Source organism: Syngnathus acus, chromosome 24, assembly GCF_901709675.1.
Source record: "Syngnathus acus chromosome 24, fSynAcu1.2, whole genome shotgun sequence".
Lineage (NCBI taxonomy): Eukaryota > Metazoa > Chordata > Actinopteri > Syngnathiformes > Syngnathidae > Syngnathus > Syngnathus acus.
In genome coordinates, this window is record NC_051108.1 from 375,811 (window position 1) to 399,981 (window position 24,171).

The 24,171-nt window shown below is 53.9% G+C and overlaps 1 protein-coding gene across 5 annotated transcripts; it reads right to left on the reverse strand.

The window, feature by feature from the left end:
* Positions 1-294: 294 nt before the first annotated feature.
* Positions 295-23,735, reverse strand: LOC119117967 (prospero homeobox protein 1-like). 5 transcript variants are annotated; one of them, XM_037244635.1, is made up of 7 exons: positions 20,132-20,284; positions 18,823-18,877; positions 18,566-18,733; positions 16,623-18,526; positions 13,788-13,895; positions 9,874-10,068; positions 295-2,854 (listed from the first exon to the last, which is right to left on the reverse strand). In XM_037244635.1, the coding sequence occupies exons 3-7, from the start codon at positions 18,666-18,668 to the stop codon at positions 2,669-2,671; spliced, it is 2,496 nt and encodes an 831-aa protein (XP_037100530.1). In that variant the 5' UTR covers positions 18,669-18,733; positions 18,823-18,877; positions 20,132-20,284; the 3' UTR covers positions 295-2,668. The 5 variants fall into 5 exon arrangements, with proteins under 5 accessions (XP_037100530.1, XP_037100529.1, XP_037100528.1 ...); XM_037244634.1 differs by having other exon boundaries at positions 16,623-18,532; XM_037244633.1 differs by lacking the exon at positions 20,132-20,284 and adding an exon at positions 23,653-23,735 and having other exon boundaries at positions 16,623-18,733.
* Between the last annotated feature and the right edge of the window lie 436 nt (positions 23,736-24,171).

Genomic DNA, 24,171 nt, shown 5'->3' on the forward strand with positions numbered 1-24,171 from the left:
GGCGCTTAACAAAGACACACAAAGGAAGCGACTCCAAAAATGAGCATCAAAGCAAAAAAGCGCTCGGACAAGAACAAAAGCAAAGAGGAAGAGGAGAAAGGTGAGCAGCAGCAGCAGCAGCAGCAGCAGGCTTGAGTGAGGTGAAGCTGAGCCACACGCAAAACAGCCTGCAAAGGCAACATTTGCACAAAGATGTTGACAGCCTAGTTGAACATTTGGAGAGAGAGAGAACAAGTGTTTTGGAAAGGCAACACAAAAATGAACATTTCTGAAAAGAAAAGAGCAGCAAAGATGTGCGTTTTTCCTTTTTATTTCCATTTTTTTAATTGGTTTTTCACAAGCTTGCATATATACTGCACATACATTCAGTTCAAGGAGGGCGAAGGCACCAAAGGCAATTTGACTGACTACTGGTTGTGTTTGGGGCGGGCTTCAGGGAGGGAGGGGCGGGCGGGCGGGCGGACAAACGGGGTCTCAGGAGAAACCAAAAAACAGGTTCAAACCCGTTTCGGCTTTCTAGCCTACCCTCAGCCTTGTCGGGGAACAAACAAAAACAATTTGCAAATGTCCACTTAGCTGCCAAGACCCTTCCTGTCTTTATATCATCACTTCTTCCTTTTTTAAAAATGGACTTTCAGGTAGAATTCATTCGAAACAAACGCTTGGATCTACTTTGAGAAATGCAGTGCGGCCTTCCCCCGGTTGAAAAAGAACCCAACATTGAATAAATTAGGATAAATTAAACCAATAAATTACACACAATCTGCAGGACATCATCCACACCGACGACAGGAAAGAAGGCGAGAAAAAGCAGCCGTGATGGAATATGAGTCGGAGCTGACGGGAGGAAAAATAAAAATAAGGAAGGAAGGAAGGAAGGAAAGAAAAATCAACACCACCGCTCCAATTGGAATTACTGCACTAGTTCATCATCATCATCATCACCACGATGACGTCATAGAAAAACAAGCATCAACAAAACACAGAACATATTGCTAAGTTATACAAAAGCACTTTTGCTCACTTAATCAGTCAGCGTCATGGATATTTACAAAAGAAAGGAAAGAAAAGGAAAGGAAAGGAAAGGAAGGATGACAAGAATAATCAGAACTAGTCAAAGCATCGGCAAACAAAAAGAAGAAAATCCTTTCAAACAGCTCAGCCAATGGATCCGAGGAAATGATGGTGCGCATGTGCAAGCCAGCGAGCACGCACGCACGCACGCCGCCGCCGCCGCCGCCGTAGCTTAATGAGAGTCATTTACATGTCAGGGTGGCTCTCCCGGGGGGGGTGGGGCTTCCGGGCCGCGTTGAGAATTGTGTCACTCACTGGTTCACAGGTTCTCATAATCGGCCTTTTCTCTTGCGCACGCACACGCAAAATGCAAAGCACTCAAATCAAAAAACGCTCTCAGCTCTTGTGCGCAAGGTGTGTGTCCACGCAATTTTTATATTGGGGGAAAGCGGGACTCCATTTTCCCGCCGCCCGACAGTATTTACAGCAGCAACAAGCACATTTTCATCCTCTGAAAATGGACTCCAAGTTTCTTTTTCCAAAGCAAACAAGCAAAAGGGAGAAAGAAAGAAAGAAAGAAAGAAAGAACGAAAGAAAGCAAAATGGCAACCAATTGCTCTAAACTACAAACGACAACACAGAAGGAAACAAAGTCATCGCTAAAAACAACTCAAACAATTGCCACCGCACTTTTTTAGATGTCCATATGGATTCATATTGTACAAAAAAAAAAAAAAAGTCTTTTGAGTGGCTCCAAGGAGGCTCCGGGAGGGCGCAAGAGTCCGCTTTCCTTTTCTTTGTGGCACTTTGAGACGCTCGGCGGCAAAGATGTGCGGCGGCGAGAAGGCCGGCCTGCCGTCATGAAGCTCGGAGCTGCCCTGCCCTGCCCTGCCCGCTTTTGTTTGCTTGAGCAACCTGCCCCCTTTTCATCTATTGTCAAAAGCATCCATGAATCTGTAACGCGGACGCAATAACGTGAGCCGGACCCTCCGAGAAAATCAAAGACCGCAACAACATCGTTGGCGGAGGCCTAATGAACGCGTTTCAAAAAGAGCCGTGTTAGCAAAAGGCTAACGTTGGCGACGGGTGAAAGCTTCGCCGGAAACTGGACAAATTCAAACATCAAAAATAAATCAACGCGTTCAAATCTCCAAATTTCAAACAAAACATTTCAAGTGATGCAAGAAGCAGAATAGTCAGCCCAGCATCTAAGCTCCCTTTCAAGACTCCTCATTGGAATCATTTATTCACTTTTGTTTTTTTGTTTTTTTTGGAGGGGACAAGTGCCAAACGTCAGCATGCAGCGGTGACCAATATTCAATTCATCATCATACACAACAGAAAGAATCACGGCAGTCAGGCAGACTCGCAACAGAAGGTCCTCGCTACTTTTGCGGGGACACTTCATCGGATGGGAATGGAGACGCGACCCAGCCTAGAAAAATTCCGGATTCCAATCTTCAGTTCATCAAGAAAAAACAACAAAGCAACCACAAAAGCAAAGCCGGGTCGCCGGGGAACGGAACGGAACGGACCGGACGCCGAGGACGGCGAGGAATGCTACCGGACAACGTTGGCAAAAGGAAGGTGAGCAGCGGAGGGAGGGAGGGAGCGAGTGAGCGAACGCAAGTGCTGAAGGCAAGTTGGAATGGGTTTACTCGTGCAGGAGCTCCTGGAGGCAGTTGGGCGACTTGAAGATGTCGGGCACCTCGCTGTCCAGCTTGCAGATCACCTTGTAGATGGCCTTCTTCCACGACGGGTCCACGTCTTTGCCCGCCACGATGGCGTTGAAAAACTCCCGCAGCGTGATCTCCGCCACCTCCAGGAAGCGATCCGGCACCTGCCGGCAAATGATCACAAAATGCTGCCTTGAAATGAGCACCATCATTGATTTTCTTTTTTTTTTCTTTTCTTTTCTTTGGGTGATTCAGTTGACTGGATTGATTACAGGAGGCCCACTTTCTGGACGCTACGCTTATGGCGCCGATATGACCTTAGCGTGAGATCAAAGTGTCAAGCTTCCTTAAAAGCGTTCCGCCTGAGAAAAGCCACTTCTTGCAACGTTCTCACAATGCCCATTTCCCTCCCTCCCTCCCTCCCTCCCTCCCTCCCTCGGCATGCGGCGTGACATCTTTACAAGGCTCGCTGTAAAAAAAGAAAATACAACCTGTGACCCACAAGTGGCTAAAGGACGCGCGCACACAGTAAAGAAAAGAAAAAAAAAACCTCTCGTAAAAGTAGAAGCGCACCTGACCGCATTTCCTGTTTTTTCCTTAGGGCTTTCAAAATGGCCACCATTGTGGAAGTGGAGCGTGACCTTTTGCCTGAACGCACGCCGTGACCCTTTGTAAGTCCAAAAAAGAAAAGGTACAAGCCGCGAGCAAACAAGAGTGTGACAGAGGCAAAGAGGAAGCACTTGAACGCTTTCGGAACCGGCAGACACACCCGCCTGGTAGGCCGGCCGGCCGGCCGGGCCACCCGGGCCCCGACAGCGGCGCTCAGCCACAGCGCGCCTGGCAAGGCTCCGTCACACCTTGGCGCCAGCCAGCACGCTGTCACATGCAGCCGCACCTCCTTGTGCCAAGGAGATGACACATCCTGTGCGGACAGACACACACACACACACACCCCGGCCACACTTTGGCTCCGTCTCCTTCCGTCAGGGCGACGCAGCCTTCAGGGGTCACCTGCTGGGATAATGCTGACTGCCTCCCCAGAAGCGGCCCAGCTCGCTTCATTGTCGTGTCCCAACAATTTGTGGCTTCAAAATGAAGGCTGCTCCCATATGAGCTGCTCCTTCATTTTCAAAAGCTATCTTGGCATCTTGGGAATCTGAGACATGATTGGGAGAAGCTAGCTATGCTACAGCTACTGCAAGAAGTATTTGCGCATTGATTTTTGGACTTTTGCGTACTTGCACTTGAGCCCAGCTTGTGAGGACGAACGATACGGCACAATAGCTTTGGGTGGCCCCTGCTCCTCTAGTGTCCTGCACATACTCATCACGGGTGTCAGGACACGGCAAGGTTAGCGGCCGTTGGCGCGCGCGCGCACACACACACACAGACGGACGGACGGACTGTAGCAGTCATGCTTGTTCGCACACACAACACACATGGGACGACAATGTGCCCCCCTCCTCCCCTTCAGGTGATGAATGGAGGCTCCGAGGCCCGGTGCCTTTGCGCAGCGGTGCGAAAGGTGAGTTGTGAATAAGAAGCCCCTCCTCCCCCCCGTCCCAAAAAATCCCAACGTCGCCGGGACGGCGACGGCGAGGTTACGACGACCCGCCGGCGTGTGTGTTACTAAGAATATTCCCGCGTGCAATTTCTCCTGACGGACGTTTTGACCATAAAAGGGCAGCAAAACGCTGACTACGACGAGAGGCAATGTCAAGGAGAAAAGGGTATTGGTATTTTAGATCCTCTTGACTGAGGGAGGCGGGAGGGAGGGAGAGAGGGAGGGAGGGAGGGAGGGAGAGCGGGAGGGAGGGAGGCAGCGGTGATGGCGAGGGACCGCCAAGAGTCTGAGGACCCAGGGATCGGCGCCATGGCACAGTTATTTCTGTCTAATGATTTTTTTGATTTTATTTTTTTCTAGGTGATGTATGTAAAGTGTTTGTTTGTCACGGCACCAAGCATCAGACGCGGTTGTGAGTTGAGGCGCTCCTTCCAGCTGTTCCACGCTGGCAGAAAAAGAAAACGAGGGCTGGCTCCAGGATGTTAATCACGCTCATTCACAAAGCACCCCCCTCTGTCTCTTGGACGGGTTGCTTTGAGACACAAGGATAAGCTCTTCTTCAGAGAGAGGGAATGGGATTTCCTGCTTTTTTGATGAGATCATGAAATATGGCGGGTGGGCAAACGTTTGAAAAGGCCTGGGGGTCCGGAGCCTGAGAAAGCTGTTCGCTCGAGGCTGCTTGGCTGTTTGTTTGCTCCCGCTTGCTTTTGGGAACTGTCAGGAGATGTATTGCACCTTCTATTTGCACAGCATTGGCCAAACAAGACAAGACCCTGGAAGATAAGGCCGGGCTCGATATGCCTGCCTGCCTGCCTGCCTGCGTGTGTTTGTGTGTGTGTGTGTGTGTGTGTGTGTGCAGTATAGCCTTGAAGGATGAAACGCAGGCAGGGACATCACACGGCCCGGTGACGGCCCAGCGGGTTAATCGCTAACTCCGGCTGGGAACCAGCTTCCCGGGACTTTTGCAGGCAGGCAGGCAGGCAGCGAGCGAGCTTCTTGTGAAACTTGAGCAGGCCTGTCGAACCTTGGCCACGCTGCCACGCTGGCTGGCTGGCTCTCTCACAGTCAGTCAGTCAGTCAGTCAGTCAGTCAGTCAGTCAGTCAGTCAGTCAGTCAGTCAGTCAGTCAGTCAGTCAGTCAGTCAGTCAGTCCCCTTTGCCTCGCATATCTGTTGCGATCGATGGATCATCTACAAAGGCCTGCGTGAGTCCTTGGCCCGCGCTGTCACTTTGGACAAACACGACCCGCGTCGGCCGTCTTTCTGCCCCTGGACCACAAGAGCGCTGATAAGACTCAGGCCACGGACGAAGAGTCCAACTGGAGTCCCGGTTTTGACTCTGGCCCGCCTCCACGTGGGCTCCTGGACAGGAAAGGGGCCCGAAAGCTGAGCAAACACCCGCTGATAGCCTCGCTGGAGAATGCCGAGCCCTTGAGGCGCTTCTGCGTGTGCGCGTGTGTGCGCACGCCACGTGTTTGTGAGACTGAGCAGTGGTGTCACATGAGGAGCTCTGGAGGAGTCAATGGCGGCACAGGGTCAAAGACGCCAAGTCCTAGCACGGTGCAAAGCTAGAAATGTTGATTCCTTTGATACACACACACTGGCAATGTGTAAGCACAAAGAGTCCAGGTCAACGAGTCATGTCACGGCAGAAGGAGAGGGAGGGAGAGGGGGGGGGGGGGCTCCGGAGGTCAGCAAGTCAGGGAGACAGAGCGAGCAGGAGGCCCGAGGGAAAGAAAGGAGCGAGGGAGTCTGCGAGATGGGAAGAGGACATCTGGAGAGGGAGCTCCGGAAAGAATAGACGGGGTTGGAAGGAAGGGTCACCCCACAATAAATGATGGCGAGCGAGCGGGCGGGCAGGAGGAATAAGATGTCGGGATGCAGATTGGAGGAGGACCAAGAAAGAAAGGGGGACTCATGCATGGAATTGGAGTGGGGGAGTGACTTGGACACATCTGCACCTCTGATGCACGCCCCGGTCATTTTGGCACGGCTCCCTTCACCACGCTTCATTAGTCTCACACACACACACACGCACACACAAGGAGGGGAGGTGGGGGCACTCAAAACGCTCCAGAAATAATGACATCATCAGCAGCTGTGCCACTGAGCAAGGTGACCAGGGACACAAGGAAGGAAAGAACCAAGGAGGGAGGCAGGAGGGACTTGGACTCAGCCACCATCACCATCACTTGCTCAAGTTTTCACTCAAATGTTGCCAGCAGGCATTTCAAAAAAAAGGTGCTTTTTGGTTTTGTCAAGGAGATCTGCCGGCTGCATCCTGAGCTCCTGCCTGGCTGGCTGGCCGGCTCTGTGCAGGCTCCGTCGAGGAGTGCGGACGCCGGTGGCATATTGCATCGCTTTTATTTTTGGCAACTTCAATCTATAGCAGCACCGTCTTATTCATCGGGTCCCAACCGCCAGCGCATCTCGCCCAGCGCAAGTCTGACTGGATGAGAAAGGTTTGCCTCGGGCGCCCTGCTCGCGCTTCCTCGGTACCCGCCGCAACCTCGTCACCTCCGAGGTCAGACTTTGCTTTCGCGGCGACACCCCCCCGCCCACCTCGGTGAAAGGCCGGGGATAGAGGGAGCGCCCAAAACGGGCGTCGCAACAAATGGAGTCAGCCCCGAGAGGGCCGTGAAGGGAGCAACGGCTGGGGGGCGGGGGGGGCACACAATGCGGCCGCTTGGACAGACAGCATCTGCTCTCCCGGCAAGGGGGGGGGGGGCAGCAGGTGGAAGAGGAGGGCAGGATAGGAGCTCACTCGCTCGCTCGCTCTCCCGCCCGCCCGCTCGCTCGCTCGCTCGCCCACGGCTCTCAAACTCAAGATCCCAATCTGGCGAAAGGCGCAAATTCAATGGTGGAGCGCCGTTACGTAACAAGTTTGGAGCGTTGGCACAAGTGGCAAAAAGCGCCGCCGAGGCCGCTCTCTCTGCTGTTTCTCAAGTTCTTCATTCACAAGGCAAAGCATCTCTTGCATTCCGACCACGAGGCCCCTGAGAGAATTTCAGCAAAATACGCCCACAGGTGGAAGAAAAGAGGAAGAGGGGGAACTCAAAACCGGGCCGCTTGTCACCACTTTTACCGGTACGGTCCTCTCTCAAAGAGATCACAGCCGCTTCCTCTTTTAAATGTCTCCGCCCACCTGCAGAACTGGGCCCGGTGGCTCCTTTGGAAATTTGAGAGGTTCCCAGAGCCGTCATAAAACTGTCTTATCCAAACGGGCCTCCATTAGCGGCTCGGACACATTCCTACTCGTGAAAGATGATGTGTGTTGTCGTTGGGGGTTCAAACGGACAGACGGGGGCGGGGGGGGGGGCGCTAAGCGAGAGTTTCCACCGGACATGAAAGCGCGGGCCGCTCAAAGTCAAGGCTTGTTTGATGGCGGCGGACGTCGCAAATGAGAAAGCGCAGAAGAAAGGGTAGAAGAGAGACGAGGGGGGGAAAAGTAGGTAATTAACGGCAAAGTCTTTTAATTACCAGCCAGTGTTCATTGTGCCAGAAGGAATGTGACAACGATGCCATTAAAACGTTCCTAATAGGAGGAGAAGGCCAGGGAGAAGAAGACATGCGAGAGGGAGGACCGGGAAAGAACAAAAGTAGAGAGGCGATGGACGGAAGGGAAGGAAAGGAAGAGAGAACGGGCGACCCAGGGAGGGAGGGAGGGAGGCAGCGATATGAAAGGAAAAGAGGAAACAATCGCCACAAAAGACGAGCTGGGAGGGAAGATGGGGAGCGTATTAGGCCAACACAGTGACAGAGCAGATTAGCATCAAACAAGAAAGGCCACGGACGGCAGGCAGGCAGGCAGGCAGGCAGGCAGGCAGGCAGGCAGGCAGGCGAGGGGCGAGGGGGGCACTCAAACAGAGGACATATTCATTCCAAAGACGCCACCAAGGTGGATGGAACTTTGATGATGCACAATCTGCCAAACGCAAACTTGCGTGCATGCGTAGGCTCCTGTTTCAAGTGCTGGTGCAGGCAGGTAGGTAGGTAGGGGATGGGGAGGAGGAGGAGGAGGAGGGGGAGGAGGAGGAGGGGGAGAGCTCCACACAAAAACAGGCCTTGGGGGCATCCTGATGCACACATGCAGTCATCGCCATCCAGCTTCACGTATTCCTCTATGACTCACGCACACACACACTTAAGACGGAACATCCTGACAAACTTGCACATATGTAACACACACACAACGCCCACGTGCACAACAAAAAGCCCCCCCACACACACATACACACACACAAACACTGCGAGTCTCGCTTGCTCGCCTGTGTGTTGGCGGAATTTGCATGGCTGGGCACATTTTGCCTGGCATTGGCCCGAATCAGCTCCCGCATTTCTCTCACACACACACACACTCACACACACACACACACACACACACACACACACACACCTGCCGGGCCAGCTCGTATGCAAAACAAGACAGTCAACAGCCCCGCCGGGCCGGCACTCCAAAGACTTCTTCACCTGTCCTGGCCTCTTCTTGCAAATGCTCACATTTATGAATGCAAATGCAAAAATAAAAAAAAGGGAGAAACCGTTTGCCCTCAGCCACTTTTCGAGGCGTACGGTGGTTTTGCTCCAAAAGCCAGTCCTTCTTTGGAAATCACACAAATGAGGCCCAATCAGAAGCAGCAAGGGAACCACTTCTTTCTTTCTTGTTTGGACCGATGGCAAAAACGGGGGCAGGCACTAGGTGAACAAAGCTTGCAGCTCAGCCTACCTACCGTCGCAAGCGACTTATCCAGGCCCGCCTGGCCTCCGAGTGCTCGTGCCAGCCCAGCTCTTCAAAAGCCTCCCTTTAGAGGACGCAAGATGGATACGGGAAGTGCTGTGTGTGTGTGTGTGTGTGTGTGTGTGTGTGTGTGTGTGTGTGTGTGTGTGTGTGTGTGTGTGTGTGTGTGTGTGTGTGCGTGTGCGTGTGTGCGTGTGTGTGGCCCCGGTGGACAAATAACGTGCACAGAAACAGACGGGCCCAAAAAAAAGCGTGAGTGAAGCACTTCAAGTGTGAGCTCTGCAAAACTCCCACTGCTCGCAAGGGCACTTGCATCCAATACGTCATCCCCCCCCCAACCACCTCCACCACTCTCCCCTGACTCCCTCCCTCCCTCTCACCAATGCTCTTTCTTTTGTCTCTCACCCTCCGTACCCTATCTATCCATCTCCTGCTTTCCCCTTCTCCCCCTCCCCTCTTGCTCTGGCTAAAACAGTAGGACGCTTAACCTTGATAGCGCTGAACCCCACCCCCCAAAAGTGACACACGCGCACATAGGCGCGGGAGAAATGCTTTGCCAGCATGCTCGGTCCGGTCCAAGGAACGGGCGGGTGGCTGTACCCTTGCAGGTGAACGGGCCAACGCTGCTGGCAAAGTGCGCCACCACATAACGCTGGCAGAAGGAGCATAAAAGGAGAAGGCGGCAAAAGGTGAAGTTGCCCGTCGCTGCAAGACGAGGAGGACGGACGAGGAAGTAGACAAACAAAAGATGGGGAAGAGGCGCTCCGCTCGTCTTCCTCATTTGCAGAAAGCCCAAAACAAAACCGCCTCGCCTGAGCTAAAGATAAGCTTCCAGTTCCTTTCAAATTGTATGGCCATGAAGACAAGGCAGCGGCGTGTTTACCTCAAAGTCGTTGGCCTTGTTGTAGTGCATGTTGAGGGCCCGGAAGAGCTCGCAGTCGCGGCTGACGCTCAGGTCCTCCACGCCGGCGGCGCCGTCGTTGATGGCCTGTCGGGCAAACTTCTCCATCTGGATGTAGTAGAACTCGCGGAAGTTGCTGAACCACTTGATGAGCTGCGAGGTGATGCAGCGGTTGAACTGCAACAGGGACACAAGTCAAGCTGCCAGTAAGGAGAAAAACGGCAGGCCGTAATAGAGACGTGAAGTAAGACAGCGAGACAAGAGCGCTGAAGTGAGAGCGTTCATCTTCCCCGCTGGGAAACAACCCCCCGCCCCCCTCCCCTATCATAACTGGAAAAGGGTGGCGGCGGCAATGGCGGCGGCGGGGCGGGGTTTGCTCCGCAAAGGCATAATTGAGCAGAAAAACGATTAAGTCATCATGTGAAGCGCCCCGGCCCGCGGGGGGCTCAAACAAGTACTTAACCCCGTTGAGCAATTACACCCTGATTCTCCTCCCCTCTCCTCTCTGCACCTCCCGGGCAGGAAGAAAGAAAGGAGAAGAAAAAGAGAAAGGGGCCGGGACCAGGAGCCGCGGCCAAGACTGCGGCTATCTGATCCGTGCCGCTCGGCTGGATTCAAAAGGGCCGAGTAAACCTATTAAGAGCCTCAGCGGGTTCCCGGCTCCCTTTTTTTTTTCTTTTTTCCGCCTATGAGAAGCAGATGAGGACATGCGCCGGCCCCTCCCAGCGCCACCGCCGCCACATGGCTACAAGAATGGATTCTTTATCCTCTGCAAAGAATGACTACCATTAGCGTTGGTCCGAGTTGCGAGCCGTCTGTTACACTGCCCCCGGGTGGCCGACAAGTGAAATGCATTCATTTTATCATCGTCTCTAATTGGATGGGGGGGTCAGGTAGCAAACGTTTGCCGCAAGCCTGGTAAGCATCATCTGCTCGCTTGCTCGCTCGCTCGCATGCAAAGCGGCCTCACTGCGCTCTGCAGAAGCAGAATGAACTGGGGGGCGTCGATGCAGGGTGGGGGGGCCAAAATCGCTGAGCGGAGCGCCGAGCCGTTTTGACATGGAGATTAGGCTATTGTTCCCCGACACGCAGCGACGCGCACGCGCTCCTCGCCATCGCCGATTGTGCGATGTAAAGACGAGGAAGTCGGCAAAGGCTGGAAGCATCGGCGGGTGACGTCACGGCCCAATAAGTCCGCCTGACATTGTCGCGGCCGTTCGGGAGGTTGCTTATTGCGACGGGGGCTGCCCTAAAGTGCGTGGTGAGCAGAAACTGGGAAATGAGGCAGAGGGGAGGGAGGGAGGGTTGGGGCGGGTGCAGGTCAGCGCTGTCGGACAATGGCGTTGGGACGGGGAGGGGCGGGCAGGCGGGCGGGCGGCAGGGGGTCGGAACGTGAGCAGTCAGCAGGCCGGGGTCGTGACATGGACGCGTCAAACAAACAAACCACTGACACTTAGAAATATTCGCCGGGCTGCGAGCGAAGGGCTGCTTAAATGCACACAATGGCCTCGCTTTCCACCAAGCAGCTCCACTTTTGGCCCAAAAAATCCAGAGCGTCCATGCAGCGCTCACACCCCCTTTTTGTCTTCCGCCTCAAGCGATACAAACAATAAATGAGGAAGGATTGTGCTAGAAAACAAAAGGGCCGTTGGTTAGCTCAACTCGTCGGTACAGCACTGATACGGGTTTTGTCCGCCGGCGGGCGGGCGGGCGGGCGAGCGTCACGTTTGTCCGTCAAGCTTCCGGGAAGGCGACGTAAGTGAGTGAATTACTGCCGACGCCGGCGTTTCCCAGCCGCTCGCTTTGAAGATTGCGCCCGGGCAAACGGCCGCCATCGCTCACAGAAGAGACCTTTGGTGTCAGTGCAAGGCAGCCCGCTGACGGATAGACGTGTCACTTGATTACAGAGACAGCTCAGGAGGAAATCTAAGCGAGCCCCCCCGCCCCCATCATAAAAGACACAGGAATTCCACCCGATCTGGAACCGTTTTGCTCAAGGCATCCGTTCAATCAGCTTTGGCCAGTCCCTTTGCAGCATTGGCCACTTTTGGGTCATTAAGTTGCTGGTGGGAGGATAGGATGGAGGACACCCCCAAAAGCAGCTGAGGAGTGGTGGGTGGAAAAGGAGGGAACGGGCTCAAAGGAGCACATCAGCGCCGCTCCTTAATCAGACTTGGCAGGGGTCAGCCAGCACTCACATGAGATGCAACGTATATGTGTGTGCGTGCCTGCGTGGCTCGCTAAGAGGCAGATGAGAGAGAGACAGCGAGAGTGTGTTTCTCACACTCACACTCAAGAGCCTGTGAAAGGTCACCTCTTAATGCTAACAGCGCCAGATAGAAGGTGCTGCGCACTCACGCACACACACACACACACTCACACACCGTGTCTAGAATAGAACACACTCCAGCAGGTCCTTGCCTTGAAACAATCAAGCTATTTCTTTTCAATAGCGGGCGCCCTTAAGCTGAGCTGAGCTGAGCTGAGCGGGAGCGGTCGCAGGAGCGGTCGCTGGGCCTCGGCTCCGACAACGAGATGACCTCAGCGTGCTAAGCCATGTCCAGGACAGGCAAAAGCAGAAAGACAGCGAAGCCCGTCTGGGCCTCCCCCTCGCTCGCCTGGGCCTCCCCCTCGCTCGCCTGGGCCTCCTCCTCGCCCTTGCTGGCCGGTGGCGTAAGCCCTTCCCAGTCAGCGGGGCTTTCCAACGTTTCCTGTTTTGGCAGGGGCCAATTGTGGCAGATAATCTCCGGCCACCGATTGGCTGACTGCGCACAAAAAGCGGCCCTGGAAAGCGGCCTTTTGTCAGCGCCGACTCAAATCCAGCCGCTGGCTTTTCTTTCTTTCTTTCTTTCTTTCTTTCTTTCTTTCTTTCTTTCTTTCTTTCTTTCTTTCTTTCTTTCTTTCTTTCTTTCTTTGGCGTCGCATGTGCCCTGTCTCGTCGTCGGCAAAAAAAAAAAAAAAAGGGGGGGCGCAACGACCCTCGTCGACCGCCAGCCTGGGGCAAGACGGGGTGGATTTGTGCTGGATCGGCCGGCGCTCGGGACGTCTTCCGGGTTCTTTGAGGCACGCGTGTCTTAAAAGGCGAGTCAACACAGGACGGGCCCGCTTCCCACGTTGATTAGAGAAGGGGTGCCGGCAATCTCATTAGCTACTCCGTCTAATTCCCACACGTCTACAAACTTGAGGCGCGGGCCCCATTGTCTCGCGCCAAAAACAAAAACAAACCAATGTGACTGATAATCCGCTTAACGATCTTGACCTTGTTTTGTTGCCTGACGAGGTCGCCTGTGATCGTCCTCCTCCTCCTCGCTAGCCATCAAGTCACTCAAACAAAAGCGCTTTGAATCTTTCATAAGAATAAATGTTGCCTGTTTGTTTTTGGGGCGCCATTGGCAGGTGCCAAAGGCGCCGCGCCCCCTTTTTCAGCCCAGCGAAAGACACGTGACCCGCAAATGGCGGCGGCATCCAAGAGGAGGCAGCTGAGAGGAAACGGGGAACCTTTATCTTTTCATTTGAATAAGATGGCCTGGATCTGTCACAGTGTTTACCCCTCCGTATGGTCAGAGAGGGGCGCACACACAAGCAAGAGCAACCAACAAACACGAGCTATTGCGCTGCGCTATTTTTTTGCAGTGCAGCTAAAAAATGAGCTTTGTTCATGTTCTTGATGAAAGTCCCACTTGCCGTGTACGCTACGACGCCCCCCCCCCCCACCTGCTCTGTCGCCGTCCCTCCGTTCCGCAGCCTGCACGCGACTTCCTCGTCTGGCCTCTTTTGCATAAAACCGCAAGGTCGGCCTCATTGTTGACTCGAAGCGAAGCCTGAACATCATCACAAATCCAAGTTCCCTTTTTTTGGAAGCGGGCGTGTCTTTATGAGAGCGAAAGCCAACTCACCTTGACATCAGAGAAGAACATCTTGAGCATGTTGGAACTCGGGTAGCGGGTGTAGAAGAACATGAGCTTGGCCTTCTTCAGGTGATTGGGCGAGAGGCCCTCCTGTATCTGAGAAAGCTTGTCGTTAAGGAGCAAAAGTTTGGGGACAGAGCATCACACAGTGGACGAGCGGGAAATTTGCTTGAACATAGCGGCGGCCGTATGGAGCGAGCGAGCGAGCGAGCGAGCGGCGTCACGGCTAATAAAACGCAGCTGACGCCTTTTTTTGTTTGTTTTGTCGTACATCGGCGGGCTCATTTCACAGTCAAAGCGAGCGAGCGAGCGAGCGCCTTTTGGCCTGCTCCGTGCGCTAACTTCCAGCCCAAAAGAGGAAGAAGAAGGGCTGCGGGCGGGCGGGCGGGGAAAAAGGAGCCCATTTGCATATCACAGACAAAGACAGCAGTTAGCGCCAGCGATGGATGGATGGGCAAGAAAGCCTAATGGCTTGGCGCCGCTGCTCGCCAAGCTGGGATATCCAGCTCTGATGTTGCTCTTAACGGGCCAGCAAACAAGATTCAAGCGGAGAGCTGGCGAGCCCGGCCGGCGCCGAGACGTCTTCCACCTGGACTGAGCGGCAAAGAGAGGCGCTTTTACCGGGGCTTCTAATGTGCAATGACATGGGGCGGGGGGCTACCAATGTGCAATGACGTGCCCCCCCCCCCCCCCACCTCTCTGCTTCTGCCAAAGCCTTGGAAGGCGGAGGAGAAGGACAAGAGGGCCTCCGATGCTTTGGATCCAGCCACCCGCACGGGGGGGTGGGGGATCACATCTGCGCCGCTGAATGTCCCAAGCCATTTCCGCGCCGAATTAACGTCCATATAATGTGTCTGAAGGAAAGGGACACAGAAGGACACCATCGGCCTGTTTTGCGCTTCGGCTTGTTCCCAAAAAACAATCATAAGTTCTCGCTCTGGCAACTTGCTTTACAATCAGTGGGGGTTGGCCATGGTGCAAAGCGGTCAAGTGTCCGTCCAGCTGTAGCCAAGGCGAGAAGGCATCAGCACATGCAAAAGATCCTTAAAAGATCCTGTCTACTTTGTCTGAGAAGCAGGGGGGGGGGGGTCTTGTGGGGAGGGGAGGGGCATGGGAGGCTGGCGTTACTCCTCCAGCAGGCCCGGCCAAAAGAGCAGCATTTCACTCCCCACGCCGCACCATCTGCTCCAGTGGAGGGGACACAATGGACGCGCGCGCACGCACACACACACACACACACACACACACACACACACACACACACACACACACACACACACACACACACATAACACACACACACACACACACATAACACACACACACACACACACTGGCGGTCGGTCAGGTGGCTTTCAATCAGCCAAGGTGGGATGCTCCATTGCAAGGCTCCATCTTCATGGGCTCTTTCCCTTTTGAACAAAGGCGGCCCGGCCCGGCCCGGGCCGGCCCGGCCCGGCCCGGCCGTGGACGCCTGGCCTCTCTTGATCGTCTGCAATTCCCTCACAGCTTGCAAATGGAATTGCCATTGGACTCGCGCAGCCATTATTTTGTCATGATGGCGCGCTCGCACCAGCTGGCTTCCGCCGTTCGCAACCCCGACAAGAAATGGACGCTCCCCCGACACTTGGCCATCGCCGGCGGTGGTGGGAGCCGCTCGCCTGCCCGATTCCAGGTGTAGGGACAAGATGAGTCCGAGTTGGACGGCGGACAAACGAGCAAAAAAGCCATCGCCGCCATCTGCTCGGCCACGCCGCTCGACTTGAGCGCGCCTCGCAAAAAATGTCCGACAAGCTGTCGCCGACCTCCGAGAGAACTTAAGAGCGACTCATGAATTGGGGCAAAAACGATAAAGCGGCCGTGCGCAAAGCGCCGCCATCAATCCTACAAAAGGTGCCCGGCGCGTTAAAAGCCGGCTGGCCGGCCGGCGGCATCTGGCCCGGCTGCTTGCTAGCTTCCTTGTTGTGTGATTATTTTCCACTTTCTTCCAGTGCCCCCCCCCCCCCCCCTTGGTTTTCATCCCTCCATCAAGAGCAAAGGATTATGGATCTGCGCAAAGCGTTGGGCCTCGGGTCTGAAGACAAAACGAGACGAGGTAATGAAAGATAAACAGCTCGCCGCAAACACCTGTTAACGTCCGCTTCAAAAGAAGAGACAGAGGGGTGGGGTGGTGGGGGGGGGGCAAACAAACACAAAAAAAAGAAGTATTTGGCTGCCAAGCAACAGCCCAAAGGCCCCCGGGCTGTTGACAGATCTTTATGAAATGAAAAGAGAGAGAGAGAGAGAGAGAGCGAAAGAGAGGGAGAGGGAGAGGGAGAGGGAGAGGGAGAGAGAGAGAGAGAGAGGACAATGCTTGTGGGCTTTTTACACAGCGATGGATGATAAGAGGAGCGCAGGAGGCAATCTTGAATACGCATCCTGGCCGAGTCCTCGGGCCAACCTTCTGGAACATGCGCAAAATGCAAAAAAAAACAAGGAAGCCGTAAATAAACATGGCCGCCTTCCGCCGACCAGACCGGTGATTCATTTAGCAGGGAATGAATTTGAATGACTTGAAGCTTTCTAAGGATAACCCAGGGCGCCGATCAAATTTTCATGAGTTTAAGGAGGAAAGGAGGAATACGGAAAAGAAAGAGGAGGGACTTTAGCGCTATTAGCCTGCAGTCTCGGGGGGCCGAGATAACTCAGGATGGAGAACAACCTTGTGGGCCAAGTTTTGAACAAAAGGGGCACAATAAGGGGCTGAGTAAGCCATAAGCAACAAGAAAGCCAGCCAGCCAGCCAGCTAAAAAGGAAGAAGGCTTCCGTGGCAGAAAAGGATACGTTGCTGCCGGAGTAAGGCGAGATGTCCGACATGTCCTGCAGGTCGCCGCACTCGGATTTGATGAGCGACAAGGACAGCCCCTCGGCCGTGGCGGCGGGGTGCGCCGGCGAACACGAGCGATGGTGGTGCCCCAGGTGGTGAGCCGACGCCATCTTGGTCCTCAGCCCGGCGCTCTCCCGGGACAGGTCCACCGAGTCCGGCGAGGAGCGCTCCTTGCCGGGGTAGCCGCCCGAAGGTGGGCCCAGCGGGCTCTGGAAGGGGTAGCCCATCAGGGGCAGGGGGAAGGGGTGCCTGAAGGAGGGCGGGCTGAAGCCCATGCTGGCCGACAGCGACGAGGGGTGGAGGGACGGGTGGTGGTGACCGCCGTGGGCGCCCACGGCCGAGGACTGGTGCTGCTGCTGCTGCTGCTGCTGCTGGTGGTGGTGGTGATGGTGGTGGTGGTGGTGATCGCCGGGCGTCTTCCTCACCACCAGCGGCAGGGCCTCCGTTTGGTCGTTGGCCGCCGCCGGCATCCCCGGGATGCCAAAGGGATCCAGCGGATTGGGAATGATGACGTCGGCGAAGCACTGCAGCCGCTGGTTGGCGCCGTGGAAGTTGGGGTTGTCCCCGTTGAGCGCCGCCGAGAGCCTTTCGGGGGCTAAGGGCAGCGGGGGGAAGGCCTGCTGCTGGGGGGCCTGCGGGGGCCGCGGGGGCTTGGCGAACACTTTGACCACCGTGTCCACCACCTGCGTCATGGCCGAGTTGAGTTCCTGCTTGAGCGCTTCCGCCAGCTGCTTTCCTTCCGAGTGCAGCGAGGCGCCCGGGCCCGCCTGGCCTTTGCCGCGGCCCGGTCCGTCTCGGCCCGCTTTGTCTCCGTCGCCCAGCAGAGACGGGTCTCGGAGCAGGGCCCGAGCCCGATCCAGGAAGTGGCCCGGATCCAGGTCGGACATCTCGTTGTCGGAGCGCAAGTCGTCGGCGCCCGGCTCGTCGGCGGCCGGCTCGTCGGCGCCCGGCTCGTTGTCGGACCTGGCCGGGCTGTCCTCGGACAGGTCGCCCGTGTCGTCGTGCGGCTCGTTGTGCTCCGAGTCGTCGGTGGAGTCGTAGATCTGGAAGAATTTTTCCTGGAGCTGTCGGAGCTGCTTCTGCATGTCCTCCAGCTGGAGCTTGAGCTGGCGCCGCTCCTCCTGCTTGTGCTCTTTCCTCTGACACGCCAGCTGGGGGAAGCTGTGCTGCTGCTGAGGCAGACGCTGCTTGCGCTTGTTCTCCCGGCTGCCGCCGCCGCCGCACAGCTCGCCCGCTCGCGGGCTTCCGGGGCCCGGCCGCCGGGAGCGAGGCGCCGGGCGCTCGGGATCCAGCTCCCGCTCGCCGTCCATCTCGTGGCGGGACGAGGGCGGGCCCAGGACGCTGGGGGAGTGGCTCATGCCGCGGATGATGTTCTCCACGCGGGCCCGCTTGGCGCGCAGGTGCTCGTCGTTGAGGCGCTCCAGGTCGCCCGGAGCGGGGGGCCGGCCGAAGGGCGACAAGCACTCCTGGGGGGTGCTCTCTTGCGAGGAGTTGCTGCAGGCGTCCTCCTGGGGCGCGTCGGAGCTGGCGTTGGAGAGCCCGGAGCCGGGGAAGCCGTGCTCGCCTCTGTCGGGCCCGATGCCGCCGCCGGCGCTTTTGGCCAAGTTGCTCTTGAGCAGCTGGGAGATGATGGTGCTGCCGGGGAAGGGCATCATGGCGTCCTCGTAGGAGTTGGCCCGCTTCAGCAGCTTGCGCAGCACGTTGGACTTGGACTCGCCGTCACCGTGGTGCGGCTGCACCACCGAGCACTCCACGGGCTCGCCGTCCGAGCCGTGGTGGGCGCTCAGGGAGTTCATAGCGCTAAAGATGGCCGCTTTGGCGCGGGCGATGCTGTCGGTCGTCGCTGCTGCTGCTGCTGCTGCTGCTGCTGCGGCGGCGCTGCTGCTGCTGCTGCTGCTGCTGCTGCTGCTACTGCTGCTGCCCACGGTCCTCTTCACCCCGATGTCCACGCGTCTTCGCTTGGTCTGTCTGTTCAGGAGGGAGTCGCTGTCATGGTCCGGCATCACGGGCTGCTGCTGCCGTCGCCGCCGCCGCTATCGGGCCATGTCCCGCAAACACGCGCGTGTTTCTGAGCGGAAAGGGATCGAAAACAGCGCCGCACGTCAGCAAACGTACCTCACCGGCGGCGGCGGCGCGGGTTGCGACGGGCGGCCTTACACGTTGGCAAAGCGCGGCCACGGCAGGCAGGCAAATGGGCAGGCGGGTCTTCCACCTACAGAGGGAGGGAGGGAGGGAGGGAGGGAGAGAGAGAGGGAGGGAAGAAGGGTTGTGGGAAACGGGCGTCAGAATTAGGCCTCCGCATTCCGGGGCCGGCCTACATGGGCTGAACCAGTTCCCACGCCACACAAAGCAGCATAAAATTATGATAATGACTTAAGCACTTGTCCTCATTTCCACGTTTGCCAACGTTAATTGGAAGGGGCACATTCAAGCAAAACGGGGTTAAGACGGCCGACCGACCGACCGGCCGGCCGGCCGGCCCGAACCTTCGCCTTCCCAAACGCTCGACCCGACCAAAAGCAAAAGAGGCCGACGGACCGGGGCCCAGGCGGCCGCTTTGGCTTTGTGCGTGTTCTGCTTGCCGAGGCCACTTAATTCTGCTCAATCGAATGGGTCACGCCGGTCAAGCTCGGACTTAAAGCACTCTTTACAAAAATAAAAGGAAGCGGCGGCGGCGGCGGCGGCGGCCAAATAGAAAAAGCCACAAATGCAGGAAGAAAAAAATGCCAGAGAATTTTAGTTAGCCCCGCAGCCTATAGCTGTTGCTAATTTCAAATTTGAGAAGAGGAAAATTCAGAAAAGTGCTCACACAAACACTCCTTTGGTGCCACTTGAAAAAAACACATTTTGCACCATTTGAAAATGATTACATTTTCAAAAAGCAGCATTTGGGAAATTAAAACAAGAAGAAATTTGGCTTTCACAAACTGTACTGAAATGATTCGGGTAAAGGGAGACTTTGATGTTTTTCCAGAATTGTTAGAAGAGCTCAGACGGGAGGTGAAGCTTCTCTTAAGGACACACACACACTCACACAAAAGATAAAATAAAAAAAAACAACAAGAAAAAATGTGATCACCAGAAGCCTTCAACAATGGTGCTGGAAATAGTCACCAGCACTAGCACCTGTCTTTTGGGAGCCAGCACCTGTCTACCACAACACGCACACACACACACACACACACTAGCACACACACTCTCTCTGTATGCTCATAAACTTCCCTTTTCTATCAACAAAAAAACCTTGTTGAACACTATCCAATTGAAAGTTTTTGCCAGCCATCACGAAAAACTAAAGGTGTGATTCAACAAAATTATATTTTTAAAAAATATCACTTTTTAATTTTATTTCATTTTAAATTTGAACAATTCGTACTGGGCGTGCGCAACTTGATAGAGATGCGACTCGTATTTGTACAATGATGATGAAAATGATCGAAACGGACTTTGCAGGTCATCAACTTACTTTCAGCTTTCCCGAAGCTGGAACATCCTCCTCACCTCACTGATCAAATAGCGCACAACATTTCCTCGCCAAGATAGACAGACGAAAAACATCCAACTTAATTCATTTTTCAACATTTCTTTCTTTCTTTCTTTCTTTCTTTTTTTTTTTTTTTTTTACTTTTTTTTTTTGGACGGACCGACCGCCCACCGGGCGCGCACCGAGATGGGAGGTATCCGAGGACAAGGTTACTTACCCCCGTAGATGATGATGATGATGATGACGACGAGGAGGAGGAAGAGAAGGAGGGGGTTACCGAAAAAATGACACACTCACACGCTCCGCCACCAAATAGAGAAAAGATCGCCGCTTGTGCCTGGATTGTGGAATAAAAACAGGCGCAAAAGGGGAAAACAAGAACAAGAAGCAAAAAGCGATGCGCCGAGCTTTTTCGGCTGCCTTCCCTAGATTGCCACACGAGAGATGTGCGGTAAGTGCGAGCGAGCGAGCGAGCGAGCGCGCGGGCGAGCACGAGCAGCCGCAAGTGTAGCTGGCTGGCTGGAACAGGCGGACGGGCGGACTGGATGAGGCGAGGCGAGGCGAGGCGAGGCGAGGCGGCGCGCTCCTCCCCGGCCACTAAAAAAGAGCAACTTGAAGACGCAGCTGAAGGAAGCCGGAAGACGTGCGAGCGTCACGGCCGACGGGGCGTGATGTAACCGTGGCAAGCCACCAATAAGAGACGACCCCCCCCCCCCCCCCCCTCCTATCCAAGGCCCCATCCCACCTCCTAACCCCCCCGCAAGAGGAGAACCGAGCACTGAACTTGAACCGGGACCCCCGACGCCATGCGCTCATCTTTTCGTTCTCCCCCCCAAACAAACCATTTTCAAGCATCGTGCCAGTAAGAATCTTTTTTTTAATGTTGCAAACATGAATTGGTGCGATTTCAATGTTTGCGTGCTTTCCGGGTTTGTTTCTATTGCCACGAAAAGTGGCGTTGCGCGCGTGCAATTCGCCTTCTTATTAAACTGCATGCGCAAGCGAGTTGGCCTCGTTCTCTTCTATTTGGTCGTATCTTCGAAGCCAAATCGCACTGGACTCCTATTTCAAGCTTGTGCACCTGCTAAAAGCCCCGAATCTGTTTTGGCGTCTCACGGGAGGAAATGTGAATTGAGTTTCGTCATCAATTTATGAGAACGTGTCTTTCAAACGAGACGAGTCTTCTTTGAATTCCAAGTGTTGCGAGATAAAAAATGCGGGGATTTTTTGTTTCTTTGACTTTTAGGATTATTCAAACGGGTTTCATCTTTTGCATACGTGTCGTGTCGTTTTTGCATTTCTCCTCCAAGTTGTGCGTCATATTCGCCCCGTTTCCACCAGAGGAAAAGGGCGAGGTGCCACCTCCCGAAGTGGCCTTTTCTTTTGATTTGGTTTGCGTGAAATAATTATGGAGTCAGCAAAGTTTGAGTCTGCGTGCCCCGACCCCTCCTAACAGCCCCCCAAGTGGCCCGCGCGCGCGCGCACGCCGTGTTTCTTTCTCTCCGGGTGCAATTTCCAGAGAAAAAAACAACAACCAAAAAACAAGGGAAAATTAAAAGTATCCCAGCCGAAATTCGGATGTTGGCTCACTCGTCGTCGATTTAATTTGGTCGTGCCGAAGCTCTTTTGAATGCACTGACATATTTATTGGTGGTGAGAGGGGGGCAGGCCGAGGGGAAACAATATTGCCCCCACACGTGTTAAAGGTGTCCTTTGATTGCTTTCACGGATTATTCCAATGACTATTCATCTTTTTTCGATGCTTAAAAATATTTGCAGTATTTAGGTGTATTTTTATCGGGCAGAATAAGACGCAACAATTAGTTTTAAAAAGAAAAAGCTGTTTTTCCCCCCGCGGAGGATGATGATAATAATAATAATGATGATAATAATGATGACGACGATGAAGGGTAGGCGTCGGACTTGCACAGCTCGCCCGCCTGGCGATAAAGAGTCCTTATAGGACACTTAATGTAGCCAATTCCATTTCAGGAGAACCTGCAATAATGTTACACTTCATCGAATGACAAGACTCCAATCAAAATTCAGCCTTGATAAGAGCCACTAACGCCGTGCGTAATACTTTTTTTTTTTTTTTTTTTTTACTTTCCGGGGGCGCCTTTTAGCAACACATGAGGGTTAAAATATATCGAATCAACTCCTCCGTACGATGCTGTACATTTCAACATTGCATACCTACTATAATAAATATTGTTCAATCTATATTAACACCATACGACGATGACGAATTTTTTTTTTTAATGAAAAAAAGCTTTTTCACATTGGATGCCTGTCGAACGTGCATGCGGGTGCGGTCGTACTAAAGCCACTGTGGTGTAGCTATTAAAACGAATTAATTGAGTGTAAAAAAAAACAAAAAACAAAAAAAACCCAGATCGCGTTGGCCGTAATTGATGCGCCGTTGTGGAAAAAAAAAAACACAATTTGCATACACTGTTGTTACTTCTTGGCTGTGAGAGCTGGCAGAGTGTGGCCCTCGGTGACCCACATCCCTCTTGCCGGGCTAGACAAGTATATACTGCTTGGTGATTATGGGGAGCGGGCGGGCGTGCGCGCGCGCGCGTGTGCGTGTAAAGTTGGTCACCCACAGCCTCTCGAATTCAAATATGCTGCTGCCTTATTTGCATGAAAGGAGCCCTTGTTCGACAAACACAGCAGCGAGAGCATAATAAGATACTTGGGCTAATATGATAAGAATAACAATCATCTTAAATGCTGCAAGTCCAAACCACATTAAAATACGAAAAAGAAACATTCTCAACATCTAACACGGTTGCATTTGATTTGCTTAATATTTCATATTTGAAATACCGTGTGGGTATTTACGTCTGCCGGCTCGTGTGACGTCATTGGAGCCCGCACAACGCAATTAAAAAAAAACAACGGCGCAAAAAACAGCAACAACTCGCTCAAAGTCAGAGCCCGGTACCCAGCTCGCCTTTTTCTTTCAACTTCGCTCCTCTGCGTGCGTGCGTGCGTGACACGCCAACACACGCACGCGCCATATTCATGCATCGATTTCTTTTTTGTGCTGTGCAAAAATAAAGCATTCAGTTTCACAGTAACATCAGATCAAATGGCAACCGCTTGAAAATAATCATTTAAATTTACTTTCATTCTTAATTTACTGGCATCTGTTTATTATTATTATTATTATTATTTAAATGATAAATTAATGAAAAAAATCCACTCTGATGGGGACAGATGATTTTTTTATGCAGGAGAATTCTTGTTGTGCTACACACACACACACACACGCACACACACACACACACACACACACACACACACACACACACACACACACACACACACACACACACACACACACACACACACACACACACTTGTCTGATCTGAGAGGGACAATTAAGAGTAACGGGGTGTGTGAGAGGCTTCCTATAGGGAATATGATGCCAAGTAGCTGTAGAGTAAAGCACCTCTTGGCCACCCCCCCAAAGCTAATTTTTTTATCGGCCTACCTGTTGTCTGCCCCGTGTAACTCCGGTGACCTTTGAACTGTGCACCTCAAGCCCTTGCTGGGCGAGCGTTGTGGACTCAAGCAAGCAGCCTGTAAGCACAAAACCCCAAAAATCAGCATGAAATGTATCCTGCGAATGTTGCCGTATTTACTTTCTTGAAATGATGGCATGGCAGATGGATTCTTTTCTTTTTCAAATCAAATCAACTCTAATCAAATGTATTTTGTGGGTTGTTTGGAACAGATGAATTGAATTCCCTATTGCTTTGGTTTTCCTAAGATTTGCTCGAATCCCGAGAACCCAGGTTCTGTGCAGTCACTCGCACACACGCTCCCGGGCGGGCACGTTCAAAGACCCGGACTCCCCCCCACCCCCACTGGACTCGGGCGTCTGCCAGCGTGGCTATAAATCACCCTGGTGCTGGTGCTGAGGGCAAGGCGCACCTTGTCCACTCCTGGGCTGAATAAACCATAACATCCTGCCTCTCGTGCCGCCCGCCGCCCTCCAAGCACGACCTGA